This window comes from Ochotona princeps, chromosome 2, assembly GCF_030435755.1.
Source record: "Ochotona princeps isolate mOchPri1 chromosome 2, mOchPri1.hap1, whole genome shotgun sequence".
NCBI lineage: Eukaryota > Metazoa > Chordata > Mammalia > Lagomorpha > Ochotonidae > Ochotona > Ochotona princeps.
This window is the reverse complement of record NC_080833.1, coordinates 50,176,916-50,193,233: the sequence shown is the minus strand read 5'-3', so window position 1 is coordinate 50,193,233 and position 16,318 is coordinate 50,176,916. Positions and strand designations below refer to the sequence as shown.

General features: G+C 39.9%; 1 protein-coding gene across 6 annotated transcripts in view; it reads right to left on the bottom strand.

Moving 5' to 3' along the window:
- The window catches only part of NFIA (nuclear factor I A), a 368,818-nt gene that overhangs the window by 66,392 nt on the left and 286,108 nt on the right, over positions 1-16,318 (bottom strand). For all 6 annotated transcript variants that reach the window (XM_004588721.3, XM_004588720.3, XM_058657302.1 and 3 more), the window contains one exon: positions 6,708-6,836. In XM_004588721.3, coding sequence (XP_004588778.1) covers positions 6,708-6,836 — 129 coding nt within the window. The remainder of the gene's footprint in view (positions 1-6,707; positions 6,837-16,318) is intronic.

The following is a 16,318-nucleotide window of genomic DNA, read 5'->3' as shown; positions in this document are numbered from 1 at the left end:
CAAGGCCGACTAGGGATTCCAAGGAAAAGCAGCCGCCTTTGTCAGTGTGGGCTTGAACCTAGGGCCACTTGGTGAATCAGTCCATTCTCTTTAGCACTCACCCTTGGGGGCCTTTTGCCTCTTGAAGAGATTAAGGATGCAAGGGGTCTCACTGTGCTAACCTGTCCTCCCGGGCACAGCATATTAACCTGACTCCACTACAGAGGGCTCTCTCAAGAAGTGTGCTGCAGGGATGACAAATTAACCCAGCAGGGTGTCCCACACATCTATCTCAGTACAAATTATTAGTGTAATAGAGCTTTTAGTTATGCATTTATCTGGTAATTATTGAATGGTTACACAAAACCAAGCTGAGCAGCCATGGCCCTTTATGAGGTATGCTCGGTGGGTGGCCTTACAGTTAATTTAGGATGGTTCTCCACCAGGCAGTTTCACTTGCAGACAAATTAGCTAAACAGCCTTCTCCTTTAAATATTTTCCATGTCACAGTGAAACTCTTTACAATACAATAAAGGTACAGTTTTAATTACACGCTTCCTGACTTTTGTTTAGTTGTAGTTTTAAAACATTTGCTGGCACTGTTTTTTCCTTTGGCTGGGCAGTAATGGCTGGTTGTAAGTATCTGGCTAATGAATTTAATAATTTCCTGAACTGGGACTTAAATGGCCTTTGCTAAAAAGCTGCACTTCCTCTTTACTGTTCAGTTAACTTCCAATCCTCCAATCCCAGTGACGGTGTTTCCCATCAGGTTGGGCACTGCACTCAGTGAACCTGACAGAAGTGTGCAAATCTCTTGCTATCTTCCGTGGGCTCCTCAAAGGTGCGACTTGTTTGAACTATGACGCCTGCATTTGAAAACCAATTCTGGCAAGTGGTATGAGACAAAGACAATGTAAGGCTTTCCCCAAACGACATACTCCAGCAATAAATAAAAACCTTGCGTCTTTCTGTTGGCAGATTATTTCAGTGCCTTCTTAGCAACAGGTACTTAATTGCTTCTCATTTTCCTGAGATAATTCAATTGCACTAAGCCAGGAGAGACAAATTAGATTCAGTTGAGCACCAGCATGTTCTACAACTAAGCTGAAAGCTCTCCTAAAAGGGCAAGAAGTTAGCAGATATGATAACAAAGCAATACAGTCTCCTCATGTGGGAGCTTCCAAGAAGGGGTACCCAGGTTACAGTGGTGGTGAAGCATCAAGAACCATTTTTTCAGGGGTTGGGGCTTGGTTTGAACAGTAGAATTCTGCTCCCTTAATTCTTATCTGCGCATATTATGAATCCACATTACTCCCACCTTTCCTGGTGACCCAAACTTCCTGGGAGGTGATCCTGTTCTTGTAATTCTTTCCAGTGTGTTTTTATTGACCAAACGTGGAGGTACTGCTAACTTCAAACCCTCGCATGCTTCGCAGGAGGATCATGGTCTTAGAGGCATCTGTAGAACACAGAAATTCTGACTACTCCTGCTAACAGTAACAGGTATGATTCTCTGAAAGTTGTACATGACTCTGGTTTATGGGACAATGGGTTTTAGTTTATCTTCTGCATATTTTCTGGATCAAGGTAATTTTACCTCAGAACTCTGCACAGTGTATATAATACCTGGATTCATACTAAGCGGGCTGGTTAACCTCTTCTTCCTATTTTACCTGTCAGTGTTCCCCGGTACTTTTTACCTCATGGCAGGGTGTGTTTGCTGCTGCTACTCTGTTTTTACAAAAAGAAGGGCAACAGAGTACAGGGGATACATCTCTTGCTTGTATGGACTAAACAGAGGCAGGTGTCACTTGGGCTTTGCCTGGAGAAGCCCTGTTTGCTTGTCTCCTGTGGCGTCCTGTGATGCTTTTCACACAGGAACACAACTGCTGCTGTTCTTGTCCTCACACACTGTAGGAGGTGAGCACTCTGAGAACAGAATCCATATCTGCTCTTCACATCCAGGACCTAGGGGAACACCTTATACAGTGCAAATGCTTGGCAAACATTTGCAGTCACGAGAGACTGCAAACTGACTAATAAAAACGTGAAAACAAAATAATTGTTCAAAGAAATGAACTTGAAGTCTCGTACTGGGGGAAAGCAAGATAGTAACTATTGATACTGTGTAAAGACACTTGGCTAGATCCTTGATTTCTGGTGCCCTTAAGGATTTTACCTGTAACAGTAATGCAGGGTATGTTGCTGAGTGCCGACCAGCATATTTATATGTTTACCTCATGTGTTTCCACTTACAGAACCTTAATTTTGTGCAGAGTGGTAACATGCTCAGCTGCACATCCAGCATGTCCAGCTTTGCATACAGCTCTGTAACAGAATTCTCCCCATCCTGCACCTCTAAAAAGAGACAGAAATGAGCCCTCACTCTGCCCTTTTTTCTGCTTGGAATACAGCTGTAAGGCCGGAAGAGTGGCTGTGCTAGGACCAGGAGGTCGCAGTGGAACCAGACTACAATAACCCCCAGTAGGACAACAGAGAGACATCTCACCCTTGAGTGCACTGTAGTACCATCATAAACAGCCTTGATCACACACCAGTCATGGGTCAGTTTTTCTGTTACTTGCAGCCAAACAAGTTCTTCTCTGACACAGGGCACACAGCAGACTGGGAGATCCCAGAGTACAAGGCTTTTAGTTACTTTCGATGCTGTTTCCTGCTGTGGGTACACTAGTCGCTCCTTCCATTCTACACCTTAAATCACAGAACCACTTACTTAGTGCAGAGTATTTCAACAGCTACCACTCATTATCTTATTTTTAAAAAGAGCAAAGACTTTGGCTAGAAAGATTAGCTTTAAGAAGACAAACTTTCTGGAAACTTTAAAATACTATTGACAATCACTCCAAGTAACTCTCAAAAAGAGAATCTTCAGACCATCAGAGAAACATACAACTCTTAGGAAGGCAAAGAGAAGAACAGAGTGGTTTTTTTTTGTTTGTTTGGCTACTTATCACAGATAAGTTGCCATGATTAAATACTTTACTATGATTACAGTTTTAGGTAGTGCTAAAAGAAAAAGCTTACAATGCACAGTGACTGCAATAATGTATAATGGCATTCAAATGCCTTGACTGAAATTTACTATCTTCTCACCATCAGCATAGTCTAAAATAGATTAATCCCTTTACCTAACTTTAACCGCAGAGAGACACAGGTGTCAAGGTATTATCCCTATGGTACAGATGGCCAAACTGAAGCCACGAGGTTAAGTGATTTCTTAAAGCCACAAAGAAAGCCATTATCAGAGAGGAAGTTAGTCTGAAGAAACCACAGGCCTGCACCTTGACTATGTGAGGAGGGACGTGGTCAGGAGCAGTGGCCACCAGCACTGTGCAGAGCAAGGCCTTACTCAGATGATCATGCAACACTTCTCTTCGGACATAAAGTCCTGTTTTTTCCGATCTCGGACAATCCTCATACAGAATTTGGGTCTCGGCTATCACACACCTGTCCAGTTTTTCTGAAGCAATGGGAAACTCTCCTGGACAGACACGGGATGAACAACTTTTGTATGCATTTGAATACAAACTGACTACAGTTTACTCACTCAAACAATATTTTGACAGAAAGCTCACTGTGGGAGTTCCAAGGAAGACAGGACAATGTGAATGTTGAGTGGTCTTCCCCTTCCAAATTTCACTCTAGAAGAATGTACATGAATTTCATATTAATAATATATATATATCAAAACAAAGCAAAATTGGTGGTATCAGTGTGCAGCTGTGAATGGCTTCAGGTGTTTAAGGAGAATGAGACAGTGGTAGGTTGGGTATAGCTGAGGTTGAACTTGGGCTTGTCTTGGGGATGTGTGGGCATTAGGATAGGTAAAGGCAGTAGAGATAGAAAGAGAATTTCAAAGCTATATCCAGCCCCGATAAGAAGACTGCAAGCACGTTCCTTCTCAAATTTATATGTTGAAATCCTGTCCTCTAGCATGATGGTCTTATATAGTTGGGCTGCTGGGGGTCATGGGAATGGCATCGGCATAATTGTCATTAATGTCCTTGTAAAAGAGACTGTAGACAGCAGGCGAACCCTATTGTCCAGATGAAGACACAGTGAGAAAATAGCATCTATGAACCAGAAGTGGGCCCTCACCAGATGCTGGATACCCTGGAGCCTTGATCTTGGACAGTTCCTGCTTCTAGAACTGTGAGAGACGGAAGTTTCTGTTGTTTATCAACCACCTAGTCTTCAGTATTTTGTTGCAGAGGTCTGAGACAGTAAGCTATGTTGTCTGCCTTCAAAGCCCTGGTTTCTTGCCTTGGCTTCAGAACCTTTTATTAAAAAGGAGTTGCCTCTATAAAAGGTGGGCATCAGATTTCCAAATAAGGTTAATGTTTGTATTCAAAGACAGGGCAATTACTTTGGTGTGTTCTGGTTTTGCTGAGGTCGTCTTGTTTTGTTGTAGATGTTAGAATAAAGCAAAGTAGGATGATCAAGGATGCTGGGAACCAGCTTCAATTCTGATCAAAATGAAATCTTCATGACTGGTTATGACCTGTACTACTGTAACAATATGGAGGAATTCAATAGGGGGGGGGGCTTGGGGTAATCCCAGAGGCTATGAAATTGTGTTATAAAATGATATAAAAAATTAAAAAAATCTCTGGTATTCCATTATTCTAAACTAAGTGCTTTACTCTTTTCCTTGTACACATTTTTATGAATAGGAACATGGATGGGAAAAAAAGATTGTGCTGTGGACTAAGGAGACACACTCTGAGTGTACACAGTATGAGTCATTGGGCAGACACCCTCAGTTGTCTGGCAAAAGGATACTGTCAATCAAATACCCATGAGTAAGGGCAAGTTATGATAATTTCTAGAACCACAGCTTTAAGGCAAAACCTCTAGTCTTGTACACACTGTTAGTATTTCTCAAATAAGTAAAAATATGTACCTATTTCTTCATGCTCCTCAGGCAATCTCCATTAATAATGGTTTATTATAGTTTCTACATAAGAACATGAGGTTGGGAGAAAGGTTTACTCCACAGTAGTACTATCCCATTTTTCTGGTAAGGGCATTAAGAAAATTCCCCAGGTGTCTGAAGAAGCAAAGAGGCAGCTCTTTTCGAGGATATATTGTTTTTCTTAGTCTTTATGACCTGTACTCTACAAATCTTTCCTCTGCTTAGAATGTTCTCCATTGGTTGAGGAGTCCAACCAATGTTCTCCATTGGTTGGAAATCTCTTTGGGGCAAATGGTCAGCACTACCACATCCTACATCTCTTCTAGATGTTTGCTTGCTTGTATGACTCTTCTGCACTTGGTTATGTGCTGCTTTCCAGTGTCTGAACACAACGGCCACTCAAAGGTCCCCTCTACTCCCTGTGGAAATGCTTGCTTGCAACATTCATTTGGCATTTAGGATGCGTGAACCTGACCATAGAAAGAGGATACAAATATAAGACTTGCCTCTCTATGATATAAATGCTTGGATTAAAAGGGCTTCCCATCTTGGATGACCCATTCAAGATGCTCACTGAATGTTAACGAAGCGGTAATAAAATGATACTACCTAATTTAAAGAGGTTTACTTTGGACTTCTCTAATCCATTAAGATGCAAGTTTTCAAGTTTCAAAAAGTACATTTATGAACCTTAATATGTAGATATATATTTCTTTATATCAAACCTATATGATTTTTCCCATATATACACAAGTGCAATGATGATGGATCTTTTAATGATTAGAAAACATGTAAAGATGAAACAGGTAGGTTTTTTTTAATGATGGATAGAGAAAAGGTTTCCTCCCACTGTCACCAGATTCCCTGTTTTCTTCAGTGTAATTTTCTGCATGTCGACACACATACAGTATTTATAAAGGGATTCAGATTTATGAGACTAACACAGAGATTAATGCAAGAAATATCAGTTTCTCCAGGCATATGTCAGAGGAAACAAGAGACCGTAACTTTCTAGGATATTTTATGATACCAGCAGCTAGATCACAGACCCACCTAAACGAAAATCTGATGGAAGAAGGCAAATGTGGTTACAATCGTTCATACTCCTACTGTGGGAGCTTCATAAACAAATTAATAAATATTTTTATCTTGCAGTGAGACCAAGTGATTTGCTGACATTCTCTTGAGGCTTAAGGCTTGTCCTTAATGTGAAATACAAATCATATTTCTTGTGGACACATTTTAATAATAAACTTAAAAGCACACAAGACAAAAATAATGAAAACATAGCAATGAAAACCAGACAAACTATCTACCACTTCAAAAGGAGCAAATGGAGCCTACTCGTCAACATCCTGATACAAACAAGCTCAACACAAAATGCCACATATTGAAATCAGGTTTCATGGAAGGAAGATCAACAGGGAAGAGACAGTTTAAAAAAATGCCATCACTTGAACCCAGGTAACTGACCACACTGATTTGTACTCACGTCACACTTTTGCATGGCTTATAGAACCTATTTTGGTTCAATTCAAGTTATTTCTCACTTTTGCAAAATCTTACTAGCAAAAAAAATCCAGGTTTAGCCCCTTCTCACCTTAAGAAAGGATCAAGGAACTGATGTAATGTCTCTTAGGACCCTAACATTCCAAGGCTGCTCCCAAGGATAAGAAACCGGGCACTCACTGCCCCCCGCCCCAGGAATCTTGGGTAGTCTTCACTCTCCTTTTGCCACACTGGTTCTAAGGCCACGGTTATGCATAGGCAAGGGACCTGTGCAGCAGCTCACCTCTGGGTCCTGTGATGACGGGGCGGTGATGCTGTGTGAACGCAGTGCCCAGGGAGGAGGTCTGCGAAGGGGAGGGGCTGCTGAAACCAGACTTCTCGGACTTCTTCAGTGTGGTTGGAGATGGCAATCCTGGCAAGAAGAATGATTGGTAAGGACACTTTAGTTCTCATGGTAGCAACCTGTGTAATCTAAAAGATAACATTTAAAGGATCTTTTATTTAAAAAATAGAATCATTGATGAATAGAAAATTGGCCTTTAAATCTCTTCGAATTTGTCACAGACACAAATTGGTGACAGAGTGGTCCCCTGATAAGTCAATCTGTAATTTATTCCAATTTAGTTTATGAAACCACAGTCCACTTTGTATTGATCTCTGATTATGCAGGGCTCAGCTTTGCCAGTGTTTGTTAATGCTGCTGCATGCATCTGCTCCCTCTGGGACCTGCAGAAGGAGCCGCCACCTAAGCTCATGAAGAGCTCATGTACAAGGACTTCGCCACACCTGTGATCTTTCCTCAGCACCAAGACATTTCCTTCACATTTTCAGTATTCAGCCATTTTAACATAAAAACATCCTCAACAATGGCAACTCCGTTCATTTGAAAAAATTATTTAAAATGGGGGAAAAAGGAAAGATATACATTAAAAGAAAGCTTAAATGCTCACCAGTTGGGAGCTGGTGAAAAGAGGGTAGCTAATGCAGATGACACTATTAAGAGTAAGGCTGTGGGAAGAGGATTTGTGATGTTAACTGAAAACAAACAAGTACAAAACAGGACCTTGTATACTCTCAAAGAGATGCCTAACACTTATTTGTATGTATTGCATTTTTATCACTTCATTACCTTTTTTATTCCTGCCTACGTGTCTTTTTTGATGAAATACATTATTTGTATGTTGAAATGCAGCAACAGCGGGCTAAGGTTTACACAACATTTCCAGCATAGGAAATTCTTTGGGAAGAAAATAATGGGAAAAGAGTTCCTTGTAATTGCTGGATTTATAGCATTCTCAGCAAACATGTCGACACACAATTGGTGGCATCTATCACTTTGGTAGCACCAATTAAAGCAAAGGAAATTTGGGTGTGAAAGTCAAGGTAATGATTCCTGGACTTTACATCATAGGACAAAGTTGGGCTCTCTCATGTTTCTAGCTCACAATCTGTCCCGATGTCAAAGGAACCAAATTCCGAAGATCAGAGTCTACCTATGCTGCATTCTGTCTGTGACTGAGGAATTATCTGGGGAAACTGGAGAAAGAGGTGATCAAATTAATAACGACATTAGCATGTAGCAGTTACTTACAACTGCTGGGAAACACTATCCACTTCATAGTTCTATGTTTTTCCAGATACTGATTTAGCCTAGCCTGTATCTAGATACGTTCTTGTTGTTTCTGATCCACATTTACTTAGCATGCTTCTACAAATCTGACTTTTGAATGTGACTGCAGACTCTACAAGCAGAGGGACCTATTGTGGCCTTTCTGTGCATCAAATGGTCAGGAACATACCAGTGGTCCAAAACAGTACTGAGAGGTTTCAATCTGTGTGGCTCTCAATTTTATCTGTGGTTTCAACAGCATATGCCAGGACAAAGCAAGACTTGGGGGACTGAATCAAAAGAAATAAATTGCAAATTGGTGAGATGATAAGTATCAATATGGACTGCTATGTGCTGTCACGCCAACTTCAGGAATTTGGATCATGTGCTTTCCAGATCAATATTCATGAGATCTGAAGTAAAAACAAAGTCTACTGACTTTAGTTAGACTTGTTTGCTTGTGTAGGCAGTAGGCAGTGAGTGAATAGTCATATGAGACCAATCCTCCAATTGGCTATGGTGTACTGGGCTTCTGGATAGACAGACACTGCAAGTAACCTAGCTTTCAGGATGCATGGGGTAATTACATTAGGGAGAGTATTCCAACTTTAAAAACATAAATAATAAAAGCATTTTTAAAAAATTAAAAATCCAGTAAATTGTAAACATCTCACTAGTTACACAAATTCCTCTTGTAGAGACCAATTTTTTTGGGCTGTCAACCAGTCCGCTGATTTAAATTTAGTCAAATGCCTGAATTATGTGTCATGAAACAGAAATAGAAATATAAAATGAAAAATATCAAAAGCTTGCGTGTGGTAGTGGTTTCTTCATGCTGTAGAAATGAAATGTTGTATCTGAACGAATCTTATTAAAGAAAGCAAATGATTGGATTCAAGAAAAGGTTAGCATTTCTTTGAAAAGCTCTTATTTTCCAGCCCATGCCATCCAAAATACTGCAGAAATGTTGGCAAGATTTAAATCTACATCTTACTTGTTCAAAAGAGGAATTATAAGGACAACTGTAACAATAACAAATCAAGAATGCTAAGATAAAGAAGTTTCGAAACAGCAAAATTTAAAATCTTTTGTGAAAGGGTTAAAAAGGGAAGAAATCAACTTGGGATGTAAGAACAACAAGCCGAACTATGCATCATCTTCTAAATTTGTCACAGTCAAGTAATATGAACCCTAAGGCTGTCATGAAACTCAAAATTACTTTGGGCTTTCAATTTTTAAAGACTCGTATTGAGCACATTTCCTTATTATATGCTTTAATATTTTCTCTACATGCATAATGTATGTTTTGCCTAATTTGCTTTGTATACTCAATTGACCAGCTGAAATTTCAAAATGCTAGTAAACTGCTCTGTTAAAAGCTAGTGAACATTAATCTTGGCTTTTATTTTTGAAACTAAATTTTGTTTCTGTACATTATTTTAAAAATAAACTTGCTAAATTTTTTTTGGCCAATTATCTATGTGCAAACTACTACACAATTGCTGTGCAGATTAATGTTGGATTGGCTTCCTGTTCATGAATCTGAACTTATTGTCTAGGTCTTTTTCAGACACGTTAGCTTTTTTGTTTGTTTTTAAGATTACTGGTAATGTAATGTGACCCTTTTCTGGAGCAAACCAAATACTTCTTCTAAGTTCAATGTTAAAAAAAAATTAATTAGAATGAGAAGTCCAGCAAAAAGTTTTGTTTCAATACGATACTTCACTCTTTTGATTAGCATAAAGAACGCCAACACTTTCTGTAAGTATTCTAGCTTGTCCCTAGTTTTCCATATATCCATTCTTTCTCTTCACTCTGCCATTTTCCCCCAAACTTTACGTGTGTCATTCCAAACTGTGTTAAGGAGACAAAGGTGGAATTCTCATCATCCAGTGGCAATTATCCCTAGAGGCACTTAAATGTGTGAAACTCAAGAGAAAACATAAAAGTACAGGCCAAATAGGTACTCCTCAAGATTTCTCTAAAGCGATCCTTTGTATCTGTGGTTGTCCAAATTTTCAAATGGCTCCTGAGGTTGTTGGAGCCTGTAACCCTAACTCGCAGAGTTCCGCCCCTAACATTAGTGTGGACTCATGAATATGATGGCTGCCACTCTTGTGATTGGGCCGCAAAGGTCAAGGGAGGTTTTGTAGATGCAATGAAGGTTTCCACTAAGTTGTCTTTGAGTTAGGGAAATGGATCTTGTCCCTGGTGGGTTGACGTATCAGGTCAGAGAGACCCTCTTCAGGCTTTGAAAAATTAAGCTGCCACACAGTGGAAGAGCTTCAAGAGATAACCACATGGCCAAGAACAGCAGGGATCTCTTGCAGCTGAGTTCAGGGCCCCTGTCCTTTAAGAAAGCTGAGAGGATAGGCCTAACACTACAGGAGAAAAAAATTCAGCCAATAATCAAAAAACTGTATAGGGGGACCCTGAGCTCCAGAAACAAATGCAGCCTCGACACAGTTTTGACTGTTTCCTTGTGAGATTGTGAGCCAAGGACCCAGTATTACCTTATCACAACTCAGCAATAAAAAACTAACAGATATCTATGTACACACTTTGAAAGTTTTTGCACAGAACAAACTGTCTTCATTCTGTTATCTGAGCTTTTTGAAGCATCCTTGTCAAGGCCAATGCCAGAATGTGAGAAGTAAACATGCCTATTATACATTAATCTCTAGAATCCTGTAAATTTTCATTGTTTTTATGGAAATTTACCCAAGGATTTAAGGTTTTCTGGCAACTTACAATCTCCCAAGGAGAATGGCAAGACACCTTCTTATAAACGGAACTAAGTGGTGGGTATTTCCAAGGACTTGGCACACATTTGAATATTTCTTTTTCCCTTAATTCTTTCCAGAAGAATCAGTAGCAAAATCAAATTGAATGACATTTTGGAATGCAAAACTAATTCTTTGGGTGTCCTGTAAGAAACTGAGGATCTGTTTTAGAACACTTTTACTGCAACTTTACAGGTAGTGAAAAGGTAAAACAGGAAAAAAGAATCACAATTAAATTCCCTCCTCTCCACCAAATTATGAGATGTAACAGATACTCTGACCAAGAACTCTACAGCAACTATTGTAAAAAAAAATCCTATAGGAATGAGAAGAAACCATAGCGTTATTCTTTGCTTGACAAAATCTTAAAGGGAATATTTATAGAAATCAGAGGAGCTGTATTATAAACGGGAATGGAGCAGATGGGGAACAGAACCCTAATCCACCATTACTGCAGCGACAATGCAACAACATGCTGGATTTTCTCCAACTTAGTATTCTGTTTACTTTTTTGAGATAATATATTATTAATTTACATTATAGTCAAAGGCTTAATGGCTCTACTAAATAGAGTTCAACAAATAGGAGTAAAAAGACTACAGTCTGACAGGAAATAGACAAGGGCTTTAAACAATAACGAAAAGACGTTTAACTTTGTTCATATAAAGTAACTTTTAAAACAGAAACCTACAGAGAGTAATGTGAGTGCCTACTATTCTAGAGATCACTCAAAAATTCACTCCTCTTTGGAAACTGTTCAGGAAAACGGGATCCTATGTTTTCTGTTTGGGAGATACAATTCAGGTTATCAGAGAAGATTTAATTGGTATATGTTTCCTGCTTCAAAGTGTCGAAGTCACTTTCATTGGTTTTGTTAATGCAAATTTTTAGTCAAAAACTGTTTGAAAATCTGAAATTGAGCAGTCTCTGTCCTTTTGTTTGAAAATTCAATGGCTGAGCAATTAGAAAAGATCCCCAAATCCTGTAAGCTTGGTTGTTCGTGAGGTGGACTATTTTTCTCTAGTTGTTTGTCATCATCTAACTCCCAACGGCCTCTATTTACAATAGCTGTTACCAAAAAAGTGTTATACCCAGCCTAAAAACTACCAGGACTTTTGCTCTATCAAGTGGCCTCAAAAGAGCAAGGAGGTATTTAAAAAAAATAGACCATATGTATTAATCATTCCCCAAACAAGGCTGGAAATGATTAGCGCTACAAATTATAGAGTACCTGCAATGTGTCATGCTCTTATAAATGCCTAGAATTCTACCATTTTTTTTATTAATTACGTTGCATTATGTGACACAGTTTCATAGGTTCTGGGATTCCCCCAACCCCTTCCCGTGCCCTCCCCTCATGGTGGATTCCTCCACCTTGTTGCAGTATTACAGTTCAAATTCAGTCAAGATTCTTTCTTTGCAAACATATACCAAGCATAGAGTCCAGCATCTCATTGTCCAGGTAAATTCAACAGTTTCTTGGGGAGACCATCTCTGGTCTGAAGGTAGAGCTGGCAGAATATCACCCAATCAATTAAAAGCCCCAACACAACATCAACAACAATTTACAACATTATGGAATTAATTGACATGGTATTGAGTAACCAATATGTTAGAAAAATGCAAGTTCTTAACCACATCCTGTGACTACTTCATTGACATTACAATTTTAGTTTATATACAGAACCGGCTGCTATACACCTTAAAATGGCTATAGGGTACCGTTCAGCGGTCACGTGTTTATTTTCATTTTAGTATTTGGCAGTTTATAGTGTTGAAGCATAATTTTGTTGAACTTGGCAGATTTTAGGGTAGTCTAAACTGGCTTATAACTCTAACAAGGCATGTGTCAACAGCTGAGGTGCAGAACAGTTTTAGGAGGGGTGTACAGAGAAATTTTCAATACCCTAGTGAGGAGTAACTAATTTTTGTGTTCTACCTAGTGAAGGTATATGTGAACCCACGCTGACTGTTTCATGTCTGGTTCTAAGCTTTCCTTGTTGTTCTCTATCAATTCTAATTTTTTTTTGTTTGCTTTTTTTTTTGGGGGGGGGGGTGCTCCGGAGCGACCCTGATGGTCATTGCAAGAGAGGGTGGGGATCCAAAGTTGGAACTAAGTAAGGACCAGAGAAAGCTCCTATCCCTAGTCCCAAAGGAAGTTTACTGTTCTTCTGTTTCTGCGGCACACTCAGGGCTCCTGGCTGTTGTTCCAATGACCTTGGATCCTGCGAGGCAATCCAAAAAACAGTACCTGTAAACTGTAATATTATTCCAACCCCAAACAGCCTGTATCTCATACAATAAGAGATTGTAATGTAACCAATGAACCAACAATCAATGTGAGTCAGACTGCTTATGATCTACATCAAAGAATTGTAAAACCTAACATACTTTTAAGACCCTAAGCTACTTGGAAATGGGGCAGGAGAGCAGAGAAATCGATGTGAAGTATAACCTATCAGGAACATAACAGGTAACTCATAGACAACTGACTCGAATCAGCATTAGACAATAGCAAAACTACAAAGACATACAGGGGGAATCAAGAGCGATCCTGATAACCTCTTAACAGGAAGTCATATGCACAGAGCAGGGGGGAACCCCAGAGTGGAGCAGGTGGACAGGAGAAAGCTTGTATCCCAACTCTGGAGACTCCTGGACCCTCACCAAGGACTATTAGTATGGGCACCAAGGACTGCCAAGGAGAACATCCCAACTGCCAAGGAGAACACGTGGAATTGGAGTGCCTTTGGAGACAGAGAACTCTGAGGTCATCCACCCCCGTTTGGACCTGCCACATGAGATGCAAGAATTCTACCATTTTTACCTCAGATATTTAGGTATTACTATCCACCCTACCTACAACATGAAATTAGATATCAAGAGATATTGAGGGCCCGGCGGCGTGGCCTAGCGGCTAAAGTCCTCGCCTTGAAAGCCCCGGGATCCCATATGGGCGCCAGTTCTAATCCCAGCAGCTCTACTTCCCATCCAGCTCCCTGCTTGTGGCCTGGGAAAGCAGTTGAGGATGGCCCAAGGCTTTGGGACCCTGCACCCGCGTGGGAGACCCGGAAAGAGGTTCCAGGTTCCCGGCATCGGATCGGCGCGTACCGGCCTGTTGCGGCTCACTTGGGGAGTGAATCATCGGACGGAAGATCTTCCTCTCTGTCTCTCCTCCTCTGTGTATATCTGGCTGTAATAAAATGAATAAATCTTAAAAAAAAAAAAAAGAGAGATTGAGCAATTCACTCCAAGTCTTTCAGCTACCAAGCAGCATTTCATCAAGAATTCTACGGTTCTAAAGCTTGTATGTTCTGCAAAGCACCACAATCTCTCATACAGTTTTCTTAATTGACCTATGAAAAGTTCCCAACTTAAGTCAATTACTATATTTATAGTTGATATCTCTAATTTGGTTATGCAAATATATGTAAAAACAATTCTGAAGTCTATTAAAAATCATTTGTCAGGCCTGGTATGATAACCTGGTAGCTAAATCTTTGCCTTGCATGCTCTAGGATTCCATATGGCCACCAGTTTGTATCCAGGCCACTGTACTTCCCTTCCAGCTCCCTGCCTGTGGCCTGGGAAAGCAGTCGAGGACGGTCCAAAGCCTTTGGGACTCTATATTTGCATGGAGACTGTGAAGAAGCTCCTAGATCCTGGCCTCAGATCAGCTTAGCTCTGGTTGTTGCAGCCACATGGGGAGTGAACCAGCAGATGGAAGATCTCTTTTTGTGTCTCTCCTTCTCTCTGTATATTGGCCTTTCCAATAAAAATAAGTAAATCTTAAAAAAAAACGAATCATTTTTTAGACTGAGGGTTAGTGTATTGGTTAAGATGCTGCTTGGGTACACACATTTCATATCAGAATGAGTATAAGTCTGGGCTCCACTTTGAATGCCAGTTTCTTGCTAGGGTGTATCCTGGGAGCAGCAGGTACTGGCTCAATGTACCCCGGAATGTATGTGGGAGACCTTGATTGAGCTCCTAACTCTAGACGGATCTGCTCATCCATGCCTACTGCAGTTATTTGGGGGAGTGAACCAGTACATGCAAGATTTCTCTATTCCTATCTCTGTCTTGGTTCTCTCTCTCTTTCAAATAAAATTTTTAAAAAGTAGTAATTTGGGAATGTCATGATGGCTCAACTAGCTAATCCTCTACCTGAAAGTAGCAGGATCCCATATGGATGCCAATAGTGTCTCAGTTGCTCCACTTTTAATGTGGCTCCCTGCTTATGGCCTGGGAAAACAATGGAAAATGACTCAAAGCTTTGGCCCAAAGTGTGGGAGAACCGGAAAATGTTCCTAGATCATGACTTCAGCTCCACTCAGCTCCGGCCATTGTGGTCATTTGGGAAGTGAACTAATGAATGGAAAATCTTTTTCCCTCTGTTTCTCCCTCTCTCTATAAATCTGCCTTTTCAATAAAAATAAAGTTAATCTTTGAAAAAGTAATAATTTGTTTTATATCAAGCTTTTTGGCATTAGTAAGGATTTTATTTAACACAATAGATATACTATCTGCTATTCTCACACAGAAATTCCATAAAATAAACATCACCTAAAGTTACTAGACAATCATGATCCAGCATACTAAGTTATATTTATTATGCAACTTTTGTGTAGGCAACAAGTTGCTTCTTGTATTACAAACTTTTAAAAATCAATTTACATCTCTATTCATAACCAGAAATGATGAAAAAACTCATTTTTAAATATCCCTCATACTGATATCTTCTAATTCCAGAGCTGTAACACACACACACACACACACACACACACACACACACACACACACACATTTAGAATTTCCTGAGTCTTCAATTCACTGTGTCTTGAAATCAAAAAAGACCTCTGAGCTTTACTAAGTTAGTGTCAAAATAGTTGGGCAATGAACTTGAGGGGTTTAACTCACAGAAAATCCTGAGTTTATGAGTTTACAGAAACCAAGTAAAGTGCTCCACAGAAGAGACTGTTATCACTTGAGTACACTAATAATATTTCAGAGGTCAAGTACACATACGGAGTAGGGAAAAATGCTCACAGTTGGCCAATGTATGTTTTCAATCATTTTTTTAAAGAAGCACCATTCCTGGTGAGGCACATGCAAGACAGCATATAGCGGCTTATAAAATCAAAGAAAGAAAGAAAGCAGGGAAAGTGGGTGTAATCCTGGCTATGACGTGCAATTAACATTTAGAGCATACCAGAAAAATAGGGCAGCAGCTCTGGTAAAGCCACAGGAAGCAAAGGCAAGTGTCGTGGAGACAGGGGAACAGCAGCACTCAACACCCATGGGAAGAACCAGGCCCACTCAGAGGACAGATGTGAACCAGAGAAAGAAGTTTTTAAGGAGTGCCAGCCTTCACAATCAATAAGTAAAGGAGTCACAATCTGAATCCAGGGGCCAAAAGTCTTGCTCTTCTCAGTAAAAATTTCTTCCAACATGTCATTTTTAGAAAAACAACAACAACAACAACAAAACAAATCCCCCCAC